Genomic DNA, 20,561 nt, shown 5'->3' with positions numbered 1-20,561 from the left:
TAGACCTTTTCTGGATTCTTCTAGAAAAACAGTCAGTGAGGACAGTTTCATGAAAATCTTCCCTGAAACAACATTATGATTTCAAAGTAGTAAACCCATGGCCCCCAAAGGGATGTCATCATGCTAAATTATTAGGTAATAGGCTTTCATGTTATGCCAGTGAGGGTTTATTGAGGCTCTGGGGTTTCCCATCCATTTTTAAGGACTGTGCCCCCCACCATCACATAGGGATACTGTGTGACTGATAACTCCAAAAGGAAATAGACCTTTTTTTTTAAAAAAAAATCTTGCCATGCTGTGTGGCATGCGGGACCTTATTTCCTGATCAGGGATCAAACCCAGGCCCCTGCAATGGAAGCATGGAGTCTTAATCACTAGACCGCCAGGGAAGTCCCCAGGAAACAGACTTGGGAACAGTATGGGATTGGATAGTGTTTTGGACCTGCCTGTATTGTTTCCAGGCCATTCCTCTGAATATCTGCAGAGTGATGCAATGATTTTCCTCTAGGAAAGAGAACTTTGGGAAAGTGGGGAGGGCTGGCTGGCTGAGCAAGTAATGGCCCATCTGGGCAGAAGTCTTCTTATCCATCAGAAAGTGGGTAACTATTCTCAGACATAAGAATAAACCCTTAAGTGATAAGATGTCAGCCACAGACCATCACTTAGATCCAGCAGTAACTCTTGAAACACACTTAAAATTCAATCTAGCAAGTGACCTTTAGCTGTTGGGCTCTTTGATGCCATTTGTCTTCAGGGTCTAGAGCGACATTTCCAGTCTCTCTGGCATTCTGAATAGACGTCTTGTCAGTTACTCTGCCGGGGTAGGAGATCTGCAGGGGTAAAACATAGACAGCATGTTAACTGGGTTCATTTTAGTCTGTACTCTAGAAAGAGGTCCTGCAGAGTTACGTTGTACCTATGGTTCATTTTAACCATTCATCTCAGGTACCTTGGGTACCCGGATTATTCCCAAGGAAAGTAGGAATAAACAATGGTTTCTCTTGCAGGGATGATGTGAGAATTGTTTTGGAGTCAAATTTTGTTGTTATTGTTTAGTCGCCAAGTCATGTCCTACTCTTCTGCCACCCTATGGACTGTAGCCCACTAGGCTCCTCTGTCCATGGAATTCTCCAGGCAAGAGCACTGGAGTGGGGAGGGCCAGTGGCAGTGGGCCTGGAGCAAGCAGGGTTCGGCGGCCTCACCTGTCTCCATTCATCGGTGGCTATTGGTGGCAGTGGGCAGCGTGTCACGCAGACCGAGCCGTCACCAGGTGCACAATAGGGAAACGTGGCTTAAGAAACTAATCACAGCCAAGTGCCTGCGCTTTGTTCTGCTGGCTGCAGGTTTTATGGAAACCCTGGTACGAATGGCATGTGTTCAGTGTGCAATAAAGAACATTTTCAAATAGTAGTTCAGAATAGTGAAGGTAGAATAAGCCCCCCTGTACCTTCTGTCACTAGTCTGTCTGAGTCTTTACCAGCCCAGAGCACAGATGGCAGTGTCCCAGAAGCTCAGTCAGTGCTAGACTCTACATCTTTGTCTATGTAACCGAGCCCTGTATCACATCAGTCACTTTTATCAGAATCTGTAGTGTCTTCCCCAAGTGGACAGTACATCTATGGACAAAGCAATACCGGAAAGAGAAGACCTGCAAACTTCAGTATCAGAAACGGCATAGCAGCCGTCCGAAGAGCAAAACCAAGTCTCTTGAAAAGCCAAAACAGAAAGAGAATCTCTGTTTCATGTGCAGGAAGAAAGTGGGACTTACTGGGTTTGAATGCCAGCGTGGAAATGTTTACTGCGGTGTACACCATTACTCAGATGTACACAACTGCTCTTAAAATTACAAGACTGATGGCTGCTGAGAAAATCAGAAAAGAAAATCCAGTAGTTGTTGGTGAAAAGATCCAGAAGATTTGAACTGCTGGAATACAAAATCCTTTGGTTATCTGCAAACTAAAAACTGATGAGGTTTTTTACCCGTAGTCCTTGGGAACGTAAAGCAATGTATCTTGCATAGACCTTTAATCATGAATGTCATCAAAGAATAGATTTTTGTTTTTGTTTTGAAAATTACTCTGAACATTTATTCCAATGCAGTTTCTGTGGCTGAAAAGACTTAAGTAAACTCTGCGAGTATTATCCTTTTAAGATCATTTTAATTTTAGTTGAGTGCAGAGGGCTTTTATAAGAAACGTGGAGAAATTTTTGGAGGGCTGTGATTTTTCCCAGTAGTAAACATGAATGCTTTAATCTTGCAGTTTATTTTCTCATTGTGTATACCTTTTCTCTGCAGCACAATTTCTGTCTTGATAATGCCCTTTAGGGCACAGCTAGTTATCAGTAACTGAATATATATTAATCATTATGGCTGCTTCTACATATGTTAGCATATAGTTTCTTTGCACATACTATTTATATCTGGATCATTTGTCACAGGAGAGCGTGTGTTGATACAATTTTAGTGAAGTTGCTCAGTTGTGTCTGACTCTTTGAGATCCCATGGACTGTAGCCTACCAGGCTCCTCCATCCATGGAATTTTCCAGGCAGGAATACTGGAGTGGGTTGCCATTTCCTTCTCCAGGGGATCTTCCCAACCCAGGGATTTAACTCAGGTCTCCCACATTGCAGGCAGACGCTTTACCATCTGAGCCACCAGGGATGCAATTCTAAGTTTGTGTGTTTTTAAATTTTTTTGAGCGAGGGAAAGAAAAGCTGTACGCATTTCATTGCTGACTGCAGGTTTCTTTTAAGATTATGTTCATCGGCCTGTGTGTATACAATATGAAGAATGATCTGAAGTAATTGAGCTATATTTGTATTTATCCACTGTCTTTGATTAAATAAAAAGGAAAACCATAAAAAGAAAAACAAAACAAAACAAAACACTGGAGTGGGTTGCCATGCCCTCTTCCGGGGGATCTTCCCGACCCAGGGATTGAACCCAGGTCTCCTGTGGCTCTTGAATTGCAGGCAGATTCCTTACCACTGAGCCACCAGGGAAAGCCCCTACCTACCTGTTTTAAGTCGAGAGATTAGGTTGTCTTTGCGCTATATGGAATTCTAGCCACCGGTAGCATTTCAGAGAACAAACTTAAAGTTCCACAATCTTAAAGGTGGCAGAGATTCTGAAGATAATCCAGCACACCCTCTGGTGTTTCCGTGCATCCCTGGTTGGCCTTCCTCCCCTCACTGCCTAATCACATGCCCCTTCTCCAGGCAGGAGAATCTGCTTGTCAGCATTCGTATAGATGGATAGAGGAAGGCAGAGTAAGGTGGCTTGTGAATAGTCCCTTGCTGTGGGAGATCCAGTCCTTCCAATCACCCGCTGGAGTAATAAAGTGTTAGATCTCTGAATCTCTGTTTCATTAATGATGAAGATTCTTTTCCATCTTCGAGAAACCTAACTGCTATGAATGAGTGTTAGTTGCTTAGTCCTGTCTGGCCCTTTGCCACCCCATGGACTGTAGACCGGCAGGCTCCCCTGTCCATGGAATTCCCTAGGTAAGAACACTGGAGTGGGAAGCCATTTCCTTCTCCAGGGGATCGTCTCAATCCAGGGGTCGAACCCAGGTCTCCCAAATTGCAGGCAGATTCTTTACTGTCTGAGCCACCAGGGAAGCCCAAATTCTACTAGGCTGTTCCTTATAAGAGCAGTGATATGTTTGTAATTTCTATCCCTCTGCCCTTTGAAACAACACAGAATAAGTCAATCTGTCTTTCAGAAAGTGCATTGGGGTTTAGGATCTGCATAGTTGCATTTAAATTCTCCCCGTGTGGCTGATTTTTACTTCATACTTACGCATGCAGACTAGTATTCAGTGCAGAAAGGCAAAAATACTTGTTAAATACTAGCTAGTAAGCAGGCATCATTGACTCAATGGACATGAGTTTGAGCAAACACTGGGAGATGGTGAAGGACAGGGGAGCCTGGTGTGCTGCAGTCCATGGGGTCGCAGAGTCAGGCATGACTGAGCTACTGAACAACAAAGCATTTGACAGTGATGATAACCTCACTCCTTATTCAAGGTAGCTTCTCTGGCACAAGAAAAACAATTTGTTTTTTGTTTGTTTGTTTGGGGTGCAGCCCTCTATCTGAATGCCTCCTGATCACAACTGCCCAACTCAAATAGTGTGAAAGTTTCAATGTTTAAAAGGTTGATCTGTAAAAAGGGAAAAAAATGAAAGTAAAACTTTTTTCATGTTTGAATTCTCACTGCTAATACAGGAACACAATGTACTGTTGGATCATGGAGGTTTTTTTTTGTTTTTTTTTTAAATTACAAATGGAAGTAATCAATAGGTTTTGAGTAATTACCTACTCTGCAAGTGGAAAACTTCATGATACCATGCAACAGTTGAACTTGCGCTGAGATGGGAAGTTTGGAGTTATAATACTATAATAGAGCTCAAGGTCAGGAGCAGCTTTCTCGTGTTTGCATCTCTCCGCCCTTCACTGTTTGCAGAAACCGGGATGACAATAAAAGTATTAAGATTTTGCAACTTTCGTCATTATTTTCTGAAAGGCTTCAATCCCTTACTGCCGTGATGTGAAACAGAAACATAACTCATTTGAAAGAGAGATCAACTCTGTCCTGGAGGAGAAATGACAGTCAGGACAGGGAAAACGAAAAAAAAAAAAAATCTAAATAGGCTGCTTAAGCAGGCGAGGAAATAATCCTGTTTTCAATCTCAAACACGCAATGTCTTGGACAAGCTGGAGCCTGGGAGAAGCTGGGTTTATTCCTAGATCTGCCACAAGGAGATTTGATGCCCTAGCTTTTGTAAAGGGGACTTCATTAATTTGGTTTTTCACTGGTGATATTATTTGATAAACAACCATGGGGACCCTTAATGGAGCTCTGATAAAAAGTTTATAGATGAAAAAATATAAAGACATTGTCCTACACTGCCTTCCCCAGATAATGTAAGATGTACAGTATTTCCATCCACAGGCTGTTTTGGTAGAACTCGGTGTGTGAAGCCCCCCAGTGAGTCTCCGGGTGGATAAAGCATACTTCTACATTATCTCTTTGAAAGTGGAATGGGACACAACCTCTGCTAGCTATTTCTTTTTTTTTCCCCTTGGTGAGCCATTCTATTAATACCAATCAAATCGAGAAAATGATCAAATGAAATTGCATTTTGAGCATCATAAGCTGTGTAATGTCTATTCTGTTAAATTGGGACCTATAATTGCTTCTCTACTGAAAAGATACAACAAAGACAGCAATCATGCCATGTCATTATCCCGGACTAGAAAACCGGCCTTTGCTGGGAGGACTTCAAAGGCCTGTGGTTCTCGAATTGCATTTGGCTGCTATTGTTGAAGCTTGGGCAATCTTGATTAGGTGTTTACACTGAGGTAAGGCGCAGAGCAGAGCGCCTGAGTGCCTGGGTCTAGAGCCATTAAAAAATTGTACATTATGTTCCTGGCTTTGAAGTGAGGGTTTGTATGTAGGAGAGCAACTCAGATTGAGTACAGCTGAGCTAGATTGGGCTGGCTACTTCTGTCTCAAAGAAACTCATCAGGTTCTTAGGGAATTGGCACCACAAAACAAGTTGATGCTTTACCAAGAGCCCTATGTGGATCCGCGTGTACCCACAGACATACACATTGAAACATGTTTAAATACAGTATCACTGTGAGGTCCTGCAGTCGCTGAAGGTTTGGGTCCTTTTCCCCACTTTCCGTTATATTCTATTAATAACCTCCTGTTTAGTTGTTGTGGGAGAGTCTCGTGTGAATTTATTAGGTTCCCTGTTATTCTCATTCCTTGATGGTATTTATGATATGTGACAAGCATATATCCAGATTAAAATCGGCCAGAGGGTCCTATTTTTCCAAAGTTGCTGTTTGCTTATCATCATTCCAGCACATCTGTTATTGAATCCTCGCTTAGGAGCATAATCAGTGGACGCAGTGTGCGTCTCTGTGTAAACTTGGCTGATGAGTGATGTGCAGTGTTAACTTGTCCTGTTTCTAATCCATATTGCTCTGTGTCGGTTTGGACCTGCTAAGGTCAGCACTGCTGCTGCCTGTATTACATATCTTCTTCTGTGGCTGGCAGAAGAGGCAGGGACGTCAGGCTGTTGGGCTCCGACAAGGGTATTTAGTACAGTTGTTTGAAGTTTGAATTATCTGGGCATCTGTAATGATTATTCAGCTATTTAGAGACAAAACACCTGAAATGTTTTGGCTCTGCCGCTGGCCACTTTCTCTATCCTATAGAACAGGGAGTCCCCAGCCTCCGGGATCTGTGGTGGAGCTGATGTAATAAGAATAGACATAAAGTGCACAATAAATGTAATGCTTGAATCATCCTGAAATCATCTACCACCCTCGGTCTCTGGAAAAATTGTCTTCCACGAAACCAATCCCTCCGCCAAAAAGGTTGGGGACTGCTGCTATAGATCACTTCATAATGTTTTTAGCATGCATCTACTCAGAAACCAATGACACTGAGATTTCTGAACATATTATTTTCACATTCAATTTCTGTATAAGACTCTTGAGCTTTTTACAACCCTATATGAGTTATGCCAGTCACCTACTTAAAGACCCTTCAGTGCACTTCCTTTGCCCTTAACCTTTAAAAGGTTTATAAGGTCCCACATCCTCTACACTCAGCCTCTCCTCCCTGCCTTCACTGTTGTTTAGTCACTAAGTCATGTCCGACTCTGTGACCCAGTGGACTGCAGCACACCAGGCTTCCCTGTCCTTCACTATCTCCCAGAGTTTGCTCAAACTCATGTCTATCAAGTCGGTGATGCCATCCAACCATCTCATCCTCGGTCGTCCTCTTCTCCTCCTGCCCTCAATCTTTCCCAGCATCAGGATCTTTTCCAATGAGTCAGGTCTTTGCATCAGGTGGCCAGAGTATTGGAGCTTCAGTTTCAGGATCAGTCCTTTCAATGAATATTAAGGATTGATTTCCTTTAGGATTGACTGGTTTGATCTCCTTGCTGTCCAAGGGACACTCAGGAGTCTTCTCCAGCACCACAGTTCAAAAGCATCAATTCTTCAGTGCTCAGCCTTCTTTATGGTCCAACTCTCACATCCATACATGACTACTGGAAAAACCATAGCTTTAACTATACAGACTTTTGTCAGCAAAGTGATATCCCTGCTTATTAACATGCTGTCTATGTTTGTCATAGCTTTCTTTCCAAGGAGCAATCATCTTTTAATTTCATGGCTGCAGTCACCATCTGCAGTGATTTTGGAGCCCAAGAAAATAAAAATTTGTCACTGCTTCCACTTTTCTCCCTTCTATTTGCCATGAAGTGATGGAACCATGATCTTCGTTTTTTGAATGTTGAGTTTTAAGCTAGCGTTTTCATTCTCCTCTTTCACCCTCATCAGAGGCTCTTTACTTCCTCTTTGTTTTCTGCCTCTTCCTCCTGCTCTCGTTAGACTGTATGTTTTCAGGTCTGTTGTTGGGCCACATGCTCTGGGTCCATGCACACGCCATTGTTTGCATGGTAACTTTTCACCTTACCTACTCTGATCAGTCCCATTCACTGGTCTACTCTTGGCCAAAATATACTTCCTCCAGGAAGCCTTCCCTGATACCCCTAGGAGGTTATAACAGATGTACCTGAGCTCACCGCCTTAGTGTTCTGTCCTTTTCTGTGTGTGACGAGTTTCACCCTGGTCGTTATGTTTGTCTCGCCTCTAGATGTTAAGTCCCACTAGGGCAGGAAAAGGAGGGACTCTGTGCCGGGCTGTAGGGCTGCAGGGGCACTACTCCCATGAGCTGGGTGGTGACTCTGGATGTGCCTGGCACATACGTGCTCAGTAAACATTACTAAGTGAGATGATTGATCTACATTGGTCACTGGTTGCTCCATTGACATCAGAACACATCTAATCTATTGTTTCTCTGCCTAGATTTGTGGTTTTCGATTAAAGCCAGGTGGCGGACTGTCAGCGATACAAGGTAGAAGCTAGGATCCCATGTCTGTTCTTTCCCTTGCTGGCTTGGCTCCAGGCCCATTAGCCCTTCCTCTCTTCAGCCCTTTGCATTTGCTGTTTCCTCTCCCAAGAAAGCTCTTCTCTCCTACCTTCGTGACCTGTCTACAATGGTAACCCCCACCCCCAGCGTTCCCTGTCCCTGCTCTGCTTCCTTTCTCTCCTCACCACTTACATCACCTGCTAATACGCTGATGATCTATTTTGTCTATTGTCTGCCTCCTCCTAATAGGAAGTTGGCCCTTATTTTTGTCAGTTTTGTTCACTGATATATTCCAAGCACTTGGGACAAAGCCTGGCACATATGAAGCTCTTAATAATTGTATGCAAATGAATGAAGCCAACAACCATTTTCAAGAAGGTGAAAGAGATTTTTAGGAATGTGGCATGAAACGTAAGCGAGGGTTGATGAGCAACCTGAACTCCCTATAACGCAGCTAAGGATATGTAAGTGTGACCTCTGGGTGGTCAGAGGATTCAAACTGCTCCGTGACTAAAACCCTTTGGTGATTCCATGTCGCATAAAGGAGAGGCCTAACTCTTCAGCACAGTAGTTCTAAAACTTGAGCACGTGTCAGAATCACTTGGAGGGCTTGTTAAAACACAGATGTAGGGACTTCCCTAGTCGTGCAGTGGTTAGGAATCTTCCTTGCGAAGCGGAGGACTTGGGTTTGATCCCTTGTCAGGGAACTACGACCCCACATGATACAGAGCATCTAAGCCAGCCTGCCACAACAAAGACCTGATGCAGCCAAATAAATAAACCTTTAAAAAAAAAAACAAAAAAACAAACAAACACAGATGTAGGGAATTCCCTGGTGGTCCAGTGGTTACAACCCAGTACCTTCACTGCCAGGGTACAAGTTCGATCCCTGATCAGGGAACTAAGATCTCACGGACCTCACAGCGCAGCCAAAACAGCCCCTAAACCAAAACAAAGACACTGGTGTAAAGGCCTCACCCCGATGTTTCCAGTTTGGGAGATCTGGGCTGCATTTCTTATGAGTTCCCAGTCTGCAGTTCTAATGGTCCTGATGCTGCTGATCAGGGACCATATTCTGAGAGTTCTTCCTTTAAAATGACGCATAAGGGCCCATGTGATAGGCCCATGCCCATTTCTCTAGCCTAAATATGGACCTCCATCCTCACAGTCCAGTCATCCACAGTACGATCTAGGCCTCCTCCTTCACTAACTCACTTGACTAAGTAACACTCTCCAGTCCTTTCTTAAGATAGCCTAACTTAAGCCCATAGGCAAACACTCATATTATGCCTTGATATGTCTGTTTCTACTAGTTGAGTTACATGTTTACCAAGAATCTTTTACTTGTTTATTGCTATTGTATATGTTGTTCAAATTATGAATTTTATTTAAAGATCAGATAATTTGGAGAAATCTGAGTGTGAACAGAGAGTTGTTTTCACAAAAACTGAGTTGAATAATTTAGAATGACCCAGTCAAGCAAATGGCAATATCACAACTGGGTGAGGTCTGTGTCTGTGTGTGTAGGAGACTAGAGGACACAGTCACAAAAATCTAGAAAGGTTATGTTCTTAGATTGTTTCCCAGCACTTGCTAAGTTTTTATTAATACTTTGCTTTCAAGAAATCGGAAGTGGAAACCATAGATCTTTCAAACTGATGTGAGAAAGATGTCGCAAAACTCCAGTCCACAGAATATGCACTGACAGGAAGGCCAGTCCCCTTAGTGGAAAAAAAAATTCGTGAGTTAATGTATATTTATATACTTAGAGTGAAAGTAAGATATTTAACGTCATTTGTCATACTGCTTTAACCACTTGACTTGATTGACTGGCTGCCAGTTCTCGACCAGGACCATAGTGGTTCCTCCTAGACTCGCAGGTCTCCACTTAGCAGTGTCCTCTCGCACCCTCTTAGCACCCCATGTGCTCCCTTTGCCTGAGGTCTCTTTGCTGCCCGCCTCCACCTGTTACCTTCTGCTGCTGCTGAGTAGCATCAGTCGTGTCCGACTCTGTGCAACCCCATAGACGGCAGCCCACCAGGCTCCCCTGTCCCTGGGATTCTCCAGGCAAGAACGCTGGAGTGGGTTGCCATTTCCTTCTCCCATGCATGAAAGTGAAAAGTGAAAGTGAAGCCACTCAGTCGTGTCTGACTCTTAGCGACCCCATGGGCTGCAGCCTCCCAGGCTCCTCTGTCCATGGGACTTTCCAGGCAAGAGCACTGGAGTGGAGTGCCATTGCCTTCTCTGTGTTACCTTCTACTTCTCCCTAAAGACTCAGTTCAATGACTGCCTCTTCCATGAAGCCCCCTCTGACTTCCCCAGACAGAGCTGGGCATTTTTTTTTCTGGGTTCTTTTGGGGCCGCATGTGTCTCTAGGACAGCAGTTACCACTTGGTCCTGTTTACATGTCTTGCTTCCTGCTTGGCCAGAAGCTCCTAAAGAGCATGTACTCTGACAGCGACAAAAATGACCACAGAAACGTGGCATCTGGTAAAGAGGCAAAGGATTTGTGCCCATCACCATGGCTCTTGACTTTACTGCAGAACGGGGCACTGTGGCCTGGGTAAGAGAGCACAGAATTATCACATTCTCCAGGCACACTATCATTATGTTTTTTTAATTGGAGGACAACTGCTTCACACTATTGTTTCAATTTCTGTTGTACAGCAAAGCGAGTCAGCTATATGAGTGCACATACCTCCTCTCTCTTGAACCCCCCACCCCGTTCCCCTCCTCTGGGTCATCAGAGTACTTCGATGAGCCCCCTGTGCTGTGCAGCAAGCTCCCCACGCGCTGGCCGTGTTACACATGGTAGTGTGTATATGTCAGCGCTGCTTTCTTAGCTCTTCCCACCCCCCTCCTGCCCCTTCTGTGTGCACATGCCTGTTTTCTGTGTCTGCATCTCTATTCCTGCAAATAGTCCAGACACGTTTTCTCAAAGTTATCCTTAGACATGATTTATTCTGTTAAAGTTCTGGTTTTTGAAAGGGCATGCTTCGGTTATGAGGAAAGTTGTCTCTTCACGGGTCCCTCCTCAGTAATGCTGCATTAATGAAGTGTCGCTCTATAGATCAGACAAATAAGTGCTGACTAGCGCATACAAGAAAGATGCCTTAAGAAATGTCTTGTATTGAAAAACCATAAAGTTCAGTTTAAATTATGCTGTTATAAGTAAGTGCTCTTGTGGTTGCATAGGGCAAAATTTAAAAAAAAAATCTATCAATGAACATACACAAAGTACCTACTCTATAGAAGAATATTTTTTTGTCACTATGAGACATGGGACTCAAAAACACCACCAAACTGGAAGAATTCTATAAAAAAGCATTCTGTGATTCTGACCAAATATAATTAGAAAAAGATGATCATAATTTAAATAAAAGAAGTTTAATTTTATAGACAACCAAAGGTTTCTTAAACCATGATATTTAAAACCACAGAAAAGGAGAGCATTATATCACTTAGATATTAATCATGTCCAATAAGAGACTAAATTCAGATCAAACATTCAGTAATAAATGTAACGTTTATACAAGGCTATATGATTATGCAGAGCATTCACATATAACATATTTTTTGGCCATCTAAATAACTGGATCTGCAGAAGAAGGTAAACATTCAAGACTTAATTTACCAAAGGCAATAACTGGCTCTAATAATAATGGGGCTCAAATCTGGTCTTTCAATGCCAAATTCTATTATTTAACTCAGGAGCATGAACTCCTCAGTTCTGAAAATTTTTTTCACTTGAGAGTGATAAAAACTTGAACCACCTCCCCTCAAGTAGTTAAAAATTACATTCCTTCATAAAAGATGTCGAAAATGCTTACTGTATGCCATGCTCTAGGAATCAGAGATGAGCCATTCCTTGCCTTCAGGAGCTCAGAGTCACGTAAAGACATATAGACACAAACATTAAATAGTGCAGCGTGGTGTCATGGGTTTTATGGTGGGTGTTCAAGGATGTGTGAGGAACTCAGAGTGTCTTAAAGGCAGAGGGCTTTGGGCTGAATCTCAAAATGGAGGGTGAGATTTTCCCAAGGAAACAGGACAGGGAAGGGTAATTCATCAGCCCGGACAGAGGGCCAGGGGAAATGCTGGGTTCAGGGAGCCGTGAGTTCCCAGAGTACGGCTGGAGCATAGGATGCAGGAGGAGTGACAAAGGACGAGGCTAAACTGGCAGAAGGGGCCAGGTCACAGGGGGCCTTGAGTACCACTCTGAGGGTTCGACTCTTCTCTTGAAATTAACAGGGACCCTCATTAAGCAGCTGGTTGATATGATCAGATTTGTATCCAAGAAGAACACTTGTGACTGCAGTGGAGAAGTTAGATTTGCAAAAGCTGTGATATGAAATTGCACTTTGAGACCAAAGCGTCAAATATTCACTAAGTTCCTTGTCACCAAGTATAAATATTTGAAACATTAACTGAGGCCAAATGCAACTGCTTAAAGAAATATTGCCAATGAGTACAAGACTATAGGATCCTGTAATCCCCGGGGCAGTGTTTGATTGATGAGGGGACCTTCAGGAGACAACTTGGTCAGTGGACAGTCTTTTGGGAGTCACATCATAGAATGACCTGCTGGAGTCTTGTGTGTGTGCTAAGTCCATTCAGTCGTGTCTGACTCTGTGTGATTCTGTGGACTGTTGCTTGCCAGGCTCCTCTGACCTGATTCTCCAGGCAAGAGTACTGGAGTGGGTTGCCTTTTCCTTCTCCAGGAGATCTTCCCGACCCAGGGATAGAACCCTCACTGGTCTCTGCATTGGCAGGTGGGTTCTTTTACCACTAGCGCCACTTGGGAAGCTAGGGTCTACAGATGTTATTCTTTTGGTAACATTTTGTTCTTACTCTACCTGAAGTCATATGCTTTTCATTTTCAGACACTGTAGCCTGAAAAAAAACAGCTGTTTGGGGGGACCTGTTTTCAGGGTGGATTCCTTTCTCATGACTTAAGGAACGACCCGTTTAATAACAGCTTCCCTACACTGAGTGTCTGCCACGTGTCAGGAGCTTTGTATAAATTCTTCCAATAGCCCTCCAAGGCAGAAATGAACCCCCTATAACAGATGAAGAAGCTAAGGTTTAAAGAGTCACTTGCTCAAATATCTAGTTAATGGTACGACCTAGTACATTGAAGAGCCAGCATCTAACCTGTGATAGTCTGACTCCCAAACCAGTGTTCTGCTTTGGTTTCATCTCTTCTCCCACTATATTGTGTAGCCCCTTCCAAGGCTGGGACCAACCAAAGCTCTTTGCCCAGGGCTTACATAGTCTTCTCTTTCTTACCCATTCACGTCTCAAATCATATCTTCTCAGAAAGTGAAAGCTTCCCTAAGCACCTCGTTAAACATCCCAGTTATACATTTATTAAAGAAAGTTGACTCAATATCCTTTTTTTTTTTTTAGTTTTTTATTTTTTAAATTTTAAAATCTTTAATTCTTACATGCGTTCATCCTTTGAGGTATTGATCCCTATCCAAAATTATTTTGTTAGATGTTTCTCATCAGGTGATTGGATGTAAGTTTCCTGAAGACTGGCCTCTACATCTCTTATTTCCTGTGATATCACTAGCACTTACTTAGCATACAGCTGGTGCTCAATAAAGATACGTTTTGATGAGTGACCTGCTGCCTCAGCAACAGCCTCAAAGATGTGCTGATGCTCAGAACGGGTAGTAGATTCTATGTAAGGACCTTATATTGTTTTGAAGGCCATAGGTAATGGAATAACCTTTCTATATGCGCGCTGCAAAGTATCTGTAATTTCTTGAAGAAATTACAAGGGAAAGACAGAATAACATGTATAAAGCACTTCCTGCTGTTTTCTGAGCCCATAATAAATTTCACCTTCATCAGTCTTCAAAGTCACACTTTAGAATCAAGATAGAAAGGTAGCTCACTTTTCAAGAGACAATTTCCTTTAATGGTAGATCATAAATTGACTTAATTCTAGTGAGTTTCAGACAAATACCTCTGGCTACTAAACAAGTCTTGAATAAAAGCAAGCACTGAATATTCACTAGCTAAGTATTGGCTGACTGTGATACTTAGGTGCCCTCTAGTGTGTGTTGGTTTTTATATCAATTCCTTGCCTTGCACATCAGGTGTCTGAGATCTCACAATGCATTCTAAAGGTGATTTTTCCAGTGCATTTTAATGTAAGATAAACAGATCTATGAAAAATGGTGAAAAGATCATGGAGAAATCAACTTTAAAAAATCAGTGGTTCTACTCTGAGCCATTATTTTCAAGCAGAAGTGCAATTTAGGTGACCCTGAGCAATCAGGGAGTATAAAGTTACCAGGGTTCCCACAAAACACTAGATATTGCAAACACGTAAGCATGGTTCAAAAGTAAGACATATGTAAAGGCATGAAATGAAGAATTGTGCTCCTACTCTTTTTCTGCCCCATCCTCTACAATTAACCACCTATGTATTCTTTCTCACTATTTTAAAAGCATATCAAGAAAAAATATATATTTTTATTCCTCCCACTTTTTTTGCACTATATACACTTTTCTACAACTTTAACTTCTGTCTTAGTAACAACAAATCCTGAGAGGTTGTCCATAATGGTTCATGGGGAACTTTTTTTTTTTTAAGCTATAGGATGCTCTGGTATATGGATGTACCATAATTTATTACAGATTTCCCAAATAATAGACATCTGGGTACCTTCTAATCTTTTGCTATTAGAAATAAGGATGAAATGAATGATTTTGAACAAGGTTATTTCAAAACTTCACACATATAACAAGGATACAGTCCTGGGAGAGGAAGATGTTGGGTCAAATGTAAAAAATAATAATTACTAACACTTATATAGCATTCACTATAAGCCAGGCATCAAGTTAAGCACTCTCCATATATTAATTCACTTAATCTTTTTAATAATCCTTTGAGGAAAGAAGGTACTATTATCATCTCCATTGTAAAGATGAGGAAAACTAAGGCATAGAGAGGCTGCCCAGCCTGCCCAAGGTCAGACAGCTAGCAGGTGGCAGTGTTACCCAACCTGGCTTGAAAGCCTATATTCTTGGCCATTATGCTTTGCTTTCTCAGGAGTGTGTGTAGTATTTGTATTTTAAGTGGATATTAGCGACTTGTCCTCCATACTAGTTAGTTCAATTTATTCTCTCACCAGCTTGATTGTACTTTTTTTTGCCCAGAGGTTAATAAAAAATTGGGAATTTTATTGGTTTAATTATAGATGAAAAATGGAATCCCAATATAGTATTAATTTGCATTTCTCCTAAATGACCAAAGTTGGATATGTTTTCATATGTTTAATAGCCACATGTACTAATTTTTCTGTGAACTATATATTCCTATATTTTGTGAATTTTTATATTCACAAAAGATACTGTCTATTGGTCTCTTATTGACTTCTAGGAGCTTTTTACATATTAGAGCTATTACTTTGTCATATGAATTAGACATATTTTTCTAGTTCTTTGTATCTTGATTTTCTTATGCTTTTCTTTCTTACAGAAGCTTTTGATATTTATACACAGTTTACCCTTGTACAAAGTGAGGGTTAGGGGCACTGACCCTCCATACAGTTGAAAAGCCATGTGTAACTTTACAGTCAGCCCTCCGTATCTTCAGTTCTGTAGCTCTGAATTCAACCAACTAAACATTGTGTAGTACTGTAGTATTTCTTTATTTTTAAAAAACCACAAGTAAGTGGACCTGTGTGATCAAACCCATGTTGCTCAAGGGGGAAGTGTAGTCAAATTAATCTATGTTTTGCAGATTCTGAATTTTGAATAATTTCAAAGTTATATGAAATTTTCTTGTTTTCCCGCTAGTATTTTATGGTTTAATTTTTTTTAGAGTATACTTTCTTTACAATGCTGTGTTAGTTTCTGCTGTACTGCAGTATAAATCAGCCATATGTATACAGTGGTTTAATTTCTAAAAATTAAATATTTGACCCACTTGGGATTTATCTTGTTATATGATATAGGGTATGTATACAACTTAATTTTTTCCCAAATGTCTATCCAGTTGTTTTCTTGGAGAACTCATCATTTCGTCACAGATTTGAGGTCTTGCCTTTATCAAATAATTATGTCAGATCATATATTCTCACACTAATTTGGTCCTAATTCTAGACTTTCTGTTCTATGTGTCTGTAAATGCATTAAACAAAACTTTATTGTTTAATTATTGAGGGTTTAAGTATACTCTGTTATCTAGTGGGGCTACATTCTTTCATGACTCTTTTAAAAAAATTTTGTTTATTTTAATTATATAATTACTTTACAATATTGTGATGGCTTTTGCCGTATCTTTCATGACTCTTAATTTCCAGAGCTTGTGTTATTATTATTCTTGCCTGTTTCTTATGTGAACTTAATAATTACCTTTTCAACCTTTTTTTTTAAAATGGGTTGACATTTTTACTGGGATGTTGTGTTGTGAACTTCTTAGACTTAATTTCTAATCTTCCCAAATAACAATGCACTGCTTAAGATCCTGTCTGATTCACTGGGCATGGAGATTTGCAACAAAATGATGGGTTTTCTTGACTGTGTAGTGGTAATTGACATTTATTCATTCACTAAGCAACAGAGTTCATTTATCCTTTCAATATCTCTAGTTGTAAGATGTTTATAATCTCTTTCAAAGAAATGAATAGGGACAAACAGATTTCCAAAAAGAAACCCTTCCAAACAGATGCTGCTTAATCTAAAACAGCCTCCAAACCTGCCACCCCAACTTCTTACCTCACATCCTCCACCACTGCAAACATCAAGGGCCAATGAGCAGGGGCTTACACAATTGTTACTGTAGATTTCTGGAAAACCCTTTATGTTCTTTCTGTGTCATCCAGGGACCAGCACCCTTGGCGTCGCCTGGGAGTTCGATGGGAATGCAGACTCTTGAATCTCACTCTAGACCTACTGGATCAAAATCTATATTTAAACTCGCCCTACGGGGGTTCATAAATACCTTGAGGTTTGAAGGAAAGAAGATCAGTGGTTCTTAAAGTGTGGGCTTGGTAGCAGAATAGTGGACTCGGCAACTATGTAGAAAAATCCAAACCCTTGGGCCCCACCTACCCCTAATGGGTCAGAAATCCCTGGGTTAGGTCCCGCAAGCTGCTTTAACAAGCTCTCTAGAGGATTCTAGAGGAGGAGAGGAAGGACAAGAAGGGGACAAGGGGACGACAGAGGACGAGATGTTTGGGTGGCATCACCAACTCAGTGGACATGAGTTTGAGCAAACTCTGGGAAATAGTGAAGGACAGGGAAGCCTGGCATGCTGCAGTCCCTGGGGTCACAAAGAGCTGGACACAGTTGAGCAACTGAACAACAACAACTGGATGATTGTGATACACCTAACATTTGTGAATCCCTGCTCTAGATCATCGACTCTCAGTCTTGCTGAGATACTAGGGTCACCTGGCAAGCGCTGGAAGCTCCACAGTGCTTCCAAAGTGAAGCATTAGAATTTAGAACTAGAACTGTGAAATTAGAAAAGTGAAATTAGAATTTCAGTTGCTGCAGGCTCAGGAACCAAGACACTTGTCATTTTCCAGGTGATTGCAATGTGAAGCCAAGGATGAGAACCACTGCTCTAGTGTGGAACAATGCTGTTCAAACCTGGCTTCATGTTAGAACCACTGAGGGTCTTTTTAAAAAATATTGATGCTCAGGATCTCATCCAGAGATGTAAACTGGTCTGGGTAGTGAGGATCACATTCTCTCCACCGCCCCGCCCCCGCCCCCCAATTGAATCCAGCCAGGATTTCAAACCACTATTCTAGAAATACCATTTCTCACACATAAACTTCAAATCACAGTAAAGAGAATAGTTTGGAGGTGACAGAAGATGGACATATTTTGTTTCCCATATATGTACTGAGCCCTGATAGTATGTTAGGCTAGAAGATTTAAAGATAAGTACAGGGACTTCGCTGTTGGTCCAGTGGTTAAGACTTTACCTTCCAATGCTGCAGGTGCAGGTTTGATCCCTGGTTGGTGAGCTAAGAACCACATGCCTTGTGGGCAAAAAACCAAAGCATAAAACAAAAATAGTACTATAACAAATTCAGTGAAGACTTAAAAAATTATCTACATCCCCCCCCAAAAAATCTTAAAAAGTACAAAGTATAGTTCCTGCCCATCAGGGAATATATAATCTGTATTGGCAGAAAGACCTGCACATACTTCATACATAAATAATGACTTGTGAACACATCATTCTATGCTACTGACTATAATTCAAAAAACAAGTTACACCTATTATTGTATATCACTATTAGGTCAAACTAGTTTGCATCTTTTTTTTTTTTAAGGAATTGGAGTAAAAAGAAGGAAATGTATGTTAGAAAATGATGAAGAAACAATTTTGAATACAATTAGCAATCAGCCTTTAGACATTTGAATCTGGAAAAAGTGGAGGAAAAGATCCATGGCCATTTCACAGAATAATTCGAGAGCTTAAAGATTGGGCAAACCTGAACTGCTTTAAAGTTTCCTCCTAGGCATAATGAAACAAAATTATGCTATGGAATCAGTGACAATCAACACACCCTGATATTGTTTGTAAATTAAGCTATAACTATTAAGAAAAATTAGCAATTAAGTCAATTAAGGAGCTTATAATAAACCTTTTTTCAGTTTTATTATTGGAGATATAACTAATTATTTTTTGCTTCACTATTTGCCTCTTCTCTTTTGAGAATACATTTAAAAATAAAGGAAAAATATTGCCTTAGTCTAGGAGAAATTATTGACCATAAACAGCTTTCACAGAATTTATTTGTATTTTAAAATGAGTGACCAAGCAAAATTTTAAATGTCACGTAAGTTTCATGGAAAAGTACATTCACAACTGGAACTGAGTAAAAAATGTTGAAAATTCTGTTTGAGGTCAGCTAAGTATTTGTTTTGATAATCAACTAAAAATACATATCCACTCCTTTGTTTTATTTTCAGTTACGAAGGTAAGGATATGACATAATCTTTTAAGACCATAGAGTTTCCTGAGTTAAGAAAAAAATCACAAATGTTCACTTTCTCTTGTTCCTTCAGAAAATACTCACAGGTTAGAACAGGTCAAAGTACCCTAAATAATACCAGTTTGAATTTGAATAGGTCTAAAAGCATCCCTGTGTGTGTGCATATGTGTGTGTGCATACGCTTAGTGGCTGAGTCATGTCTGACTCCCCTTGGCCCCATGGACCTCCAGGCTCCTCTGTCTATGGAATTTTCCAGGCAAGAATACTGGAGTGGGTTGTCATTTACTATTCCATGGGAATTTCCTCACCCAGGGATCGAACCTGAGTCTCCTGCATTTGCAGGCAGATTCTTTACCACTAGCACCACCTAGAAAGCCCCAAGGGCATCCCTAGTTAATATTAACAACCTCTCCTTCATGTTTGAAAATGATCCCACATTGTTGGGTGATGAATTTCAATCTGTTTCTCCAATAAGGGTGGTGGATGCACTGATCCAGCCATTCTATTCTCCATGTCCACAAACATGTCCCCTAGGAGGTGGGTTGATGTGAGCTTTATGTGCATCCATGAAATAGAGCTAAGTTTACTGGCTCCAGCAGGTCTTGAATCCATCATCTGGGGTAGAATAAACCCTCAAAATGATCAGACGAGAAAGGGAGGGGACATACTATTATTCCAATTTTATAGACAGAGAGACTAAAGTTTATAATCATATCGCATCATTTGCACAGGTTAAAAGACAGTACAGTGATTATCAATGGGAGCTGGAAAGATAATAGAATCACCTGGATAATAATAAAAAAAATACCCATGTTGTACCCTGCCGTCCTTGTGTTACCACCCTATATATATATATACACATATATATAAAAGCTTCCCTGGTGGCTCAGACAGTAAAGCGACTGCCTGCAATGCGGGAGACCCAGGTTCTGTCCCTGGGTTGGGAAGATCCTCTGGAGAAGGCAATGGCGGACCACTCCAGTACTCTTGCCTGGAAAATTCCATGGATGGAGGAGCCTGGTAGGCTATACTCCATGGGGTTGCAAAGAGTCGGACACGACTGAGTGACTTCACTACACACACACACACACACACACACACACACGCACGCACGCACGCGCGCGCTGCTGCTAAGTCGCTTCGGTCCTGGGTGTTCACTGGAAGGACTGATGCTGAAGCTGAAACTCCAATACTTTGGCCACCTCATGCGAAGAGCTGACCCATTTGAAAAGACCCTGATGCTGGTAATGATTGCTGGCAGGAGGAGAAGGGGGCGACAGAGGATGAGATCGCTGGATGGCATCATCGACTCAATGATCATGGGTTTGGGTGGACTGCAGGAGTTGGTGATGGACAGGGAGGCCTGGAGTGCTGTGGTTCATGGGATCGCAAAGAGTCAACACGACTGAGCGACTGAACTGAAGTCACTTCAGTTGTGGCTGACTCTGTGTGACCCCATAGACAGCAGACCACCAGGCTCCTCCATCCCTGGGATTCTCCAGGCAAGAACACTGGAGTGGGATGCCATTTCCTTCTCCAATGCACGCATGTGAAGTTGCTTCAGTTGTGTCTGACTCTGTGCGACCCTATGGACAGCAACCCACTAGGCTCCTCTGTCCACAGGAT

At 41.6% G+C, this 20,561-nt stretch overlaps 1 protein-coding gene and 1 pseudogene across 1 annotated transcript in view; one reads left to right on the top strand and one right to left on the bottom strand.

Annotated features, from left to right (window-relative positions):
• Window positions 1-20,561, bottom strand: part of JHY (junctional cadherin complex regulator) — a 78,280-nt gene that overhangs the window by 32,904 nt on the left and 24,815 nt on the right. Inside the window, exon 4 of the mRNA XM_069554214.1 lies at window positions 717-830. Within this exon, the coding sequence (XP_069410315.1) occupies window positions 717-830 (114 nt within the window). The remainder of the gene's footprint in view (window positions 1-716; window positions 831-20,561) is intronic.
• Window positions 919-1,920, top strand: LOC138420980 (AN1-type zinc finger protein 6 pseudogene; annotated as a pseudogene).

Source organism: Ovis canadensis, chromosome 15, assembly GCF_042477335.2.
Source record: "Ovis canadensis isolate MfBH-ARS-UI-01 breed Bighorn chromosome 15, ARS-UI_OviCan_v2, whole genome shotgun sequence".
Taxonomy (NCBI): Eukaryota; Metazoa; Chordata; class Mammalia; order Artiodactyla; family Bovidae; genus Ovis; species Ovis canadensis.
This window is presented reverse-complemented; position numbering and strand designations above follow the sequence as displayed.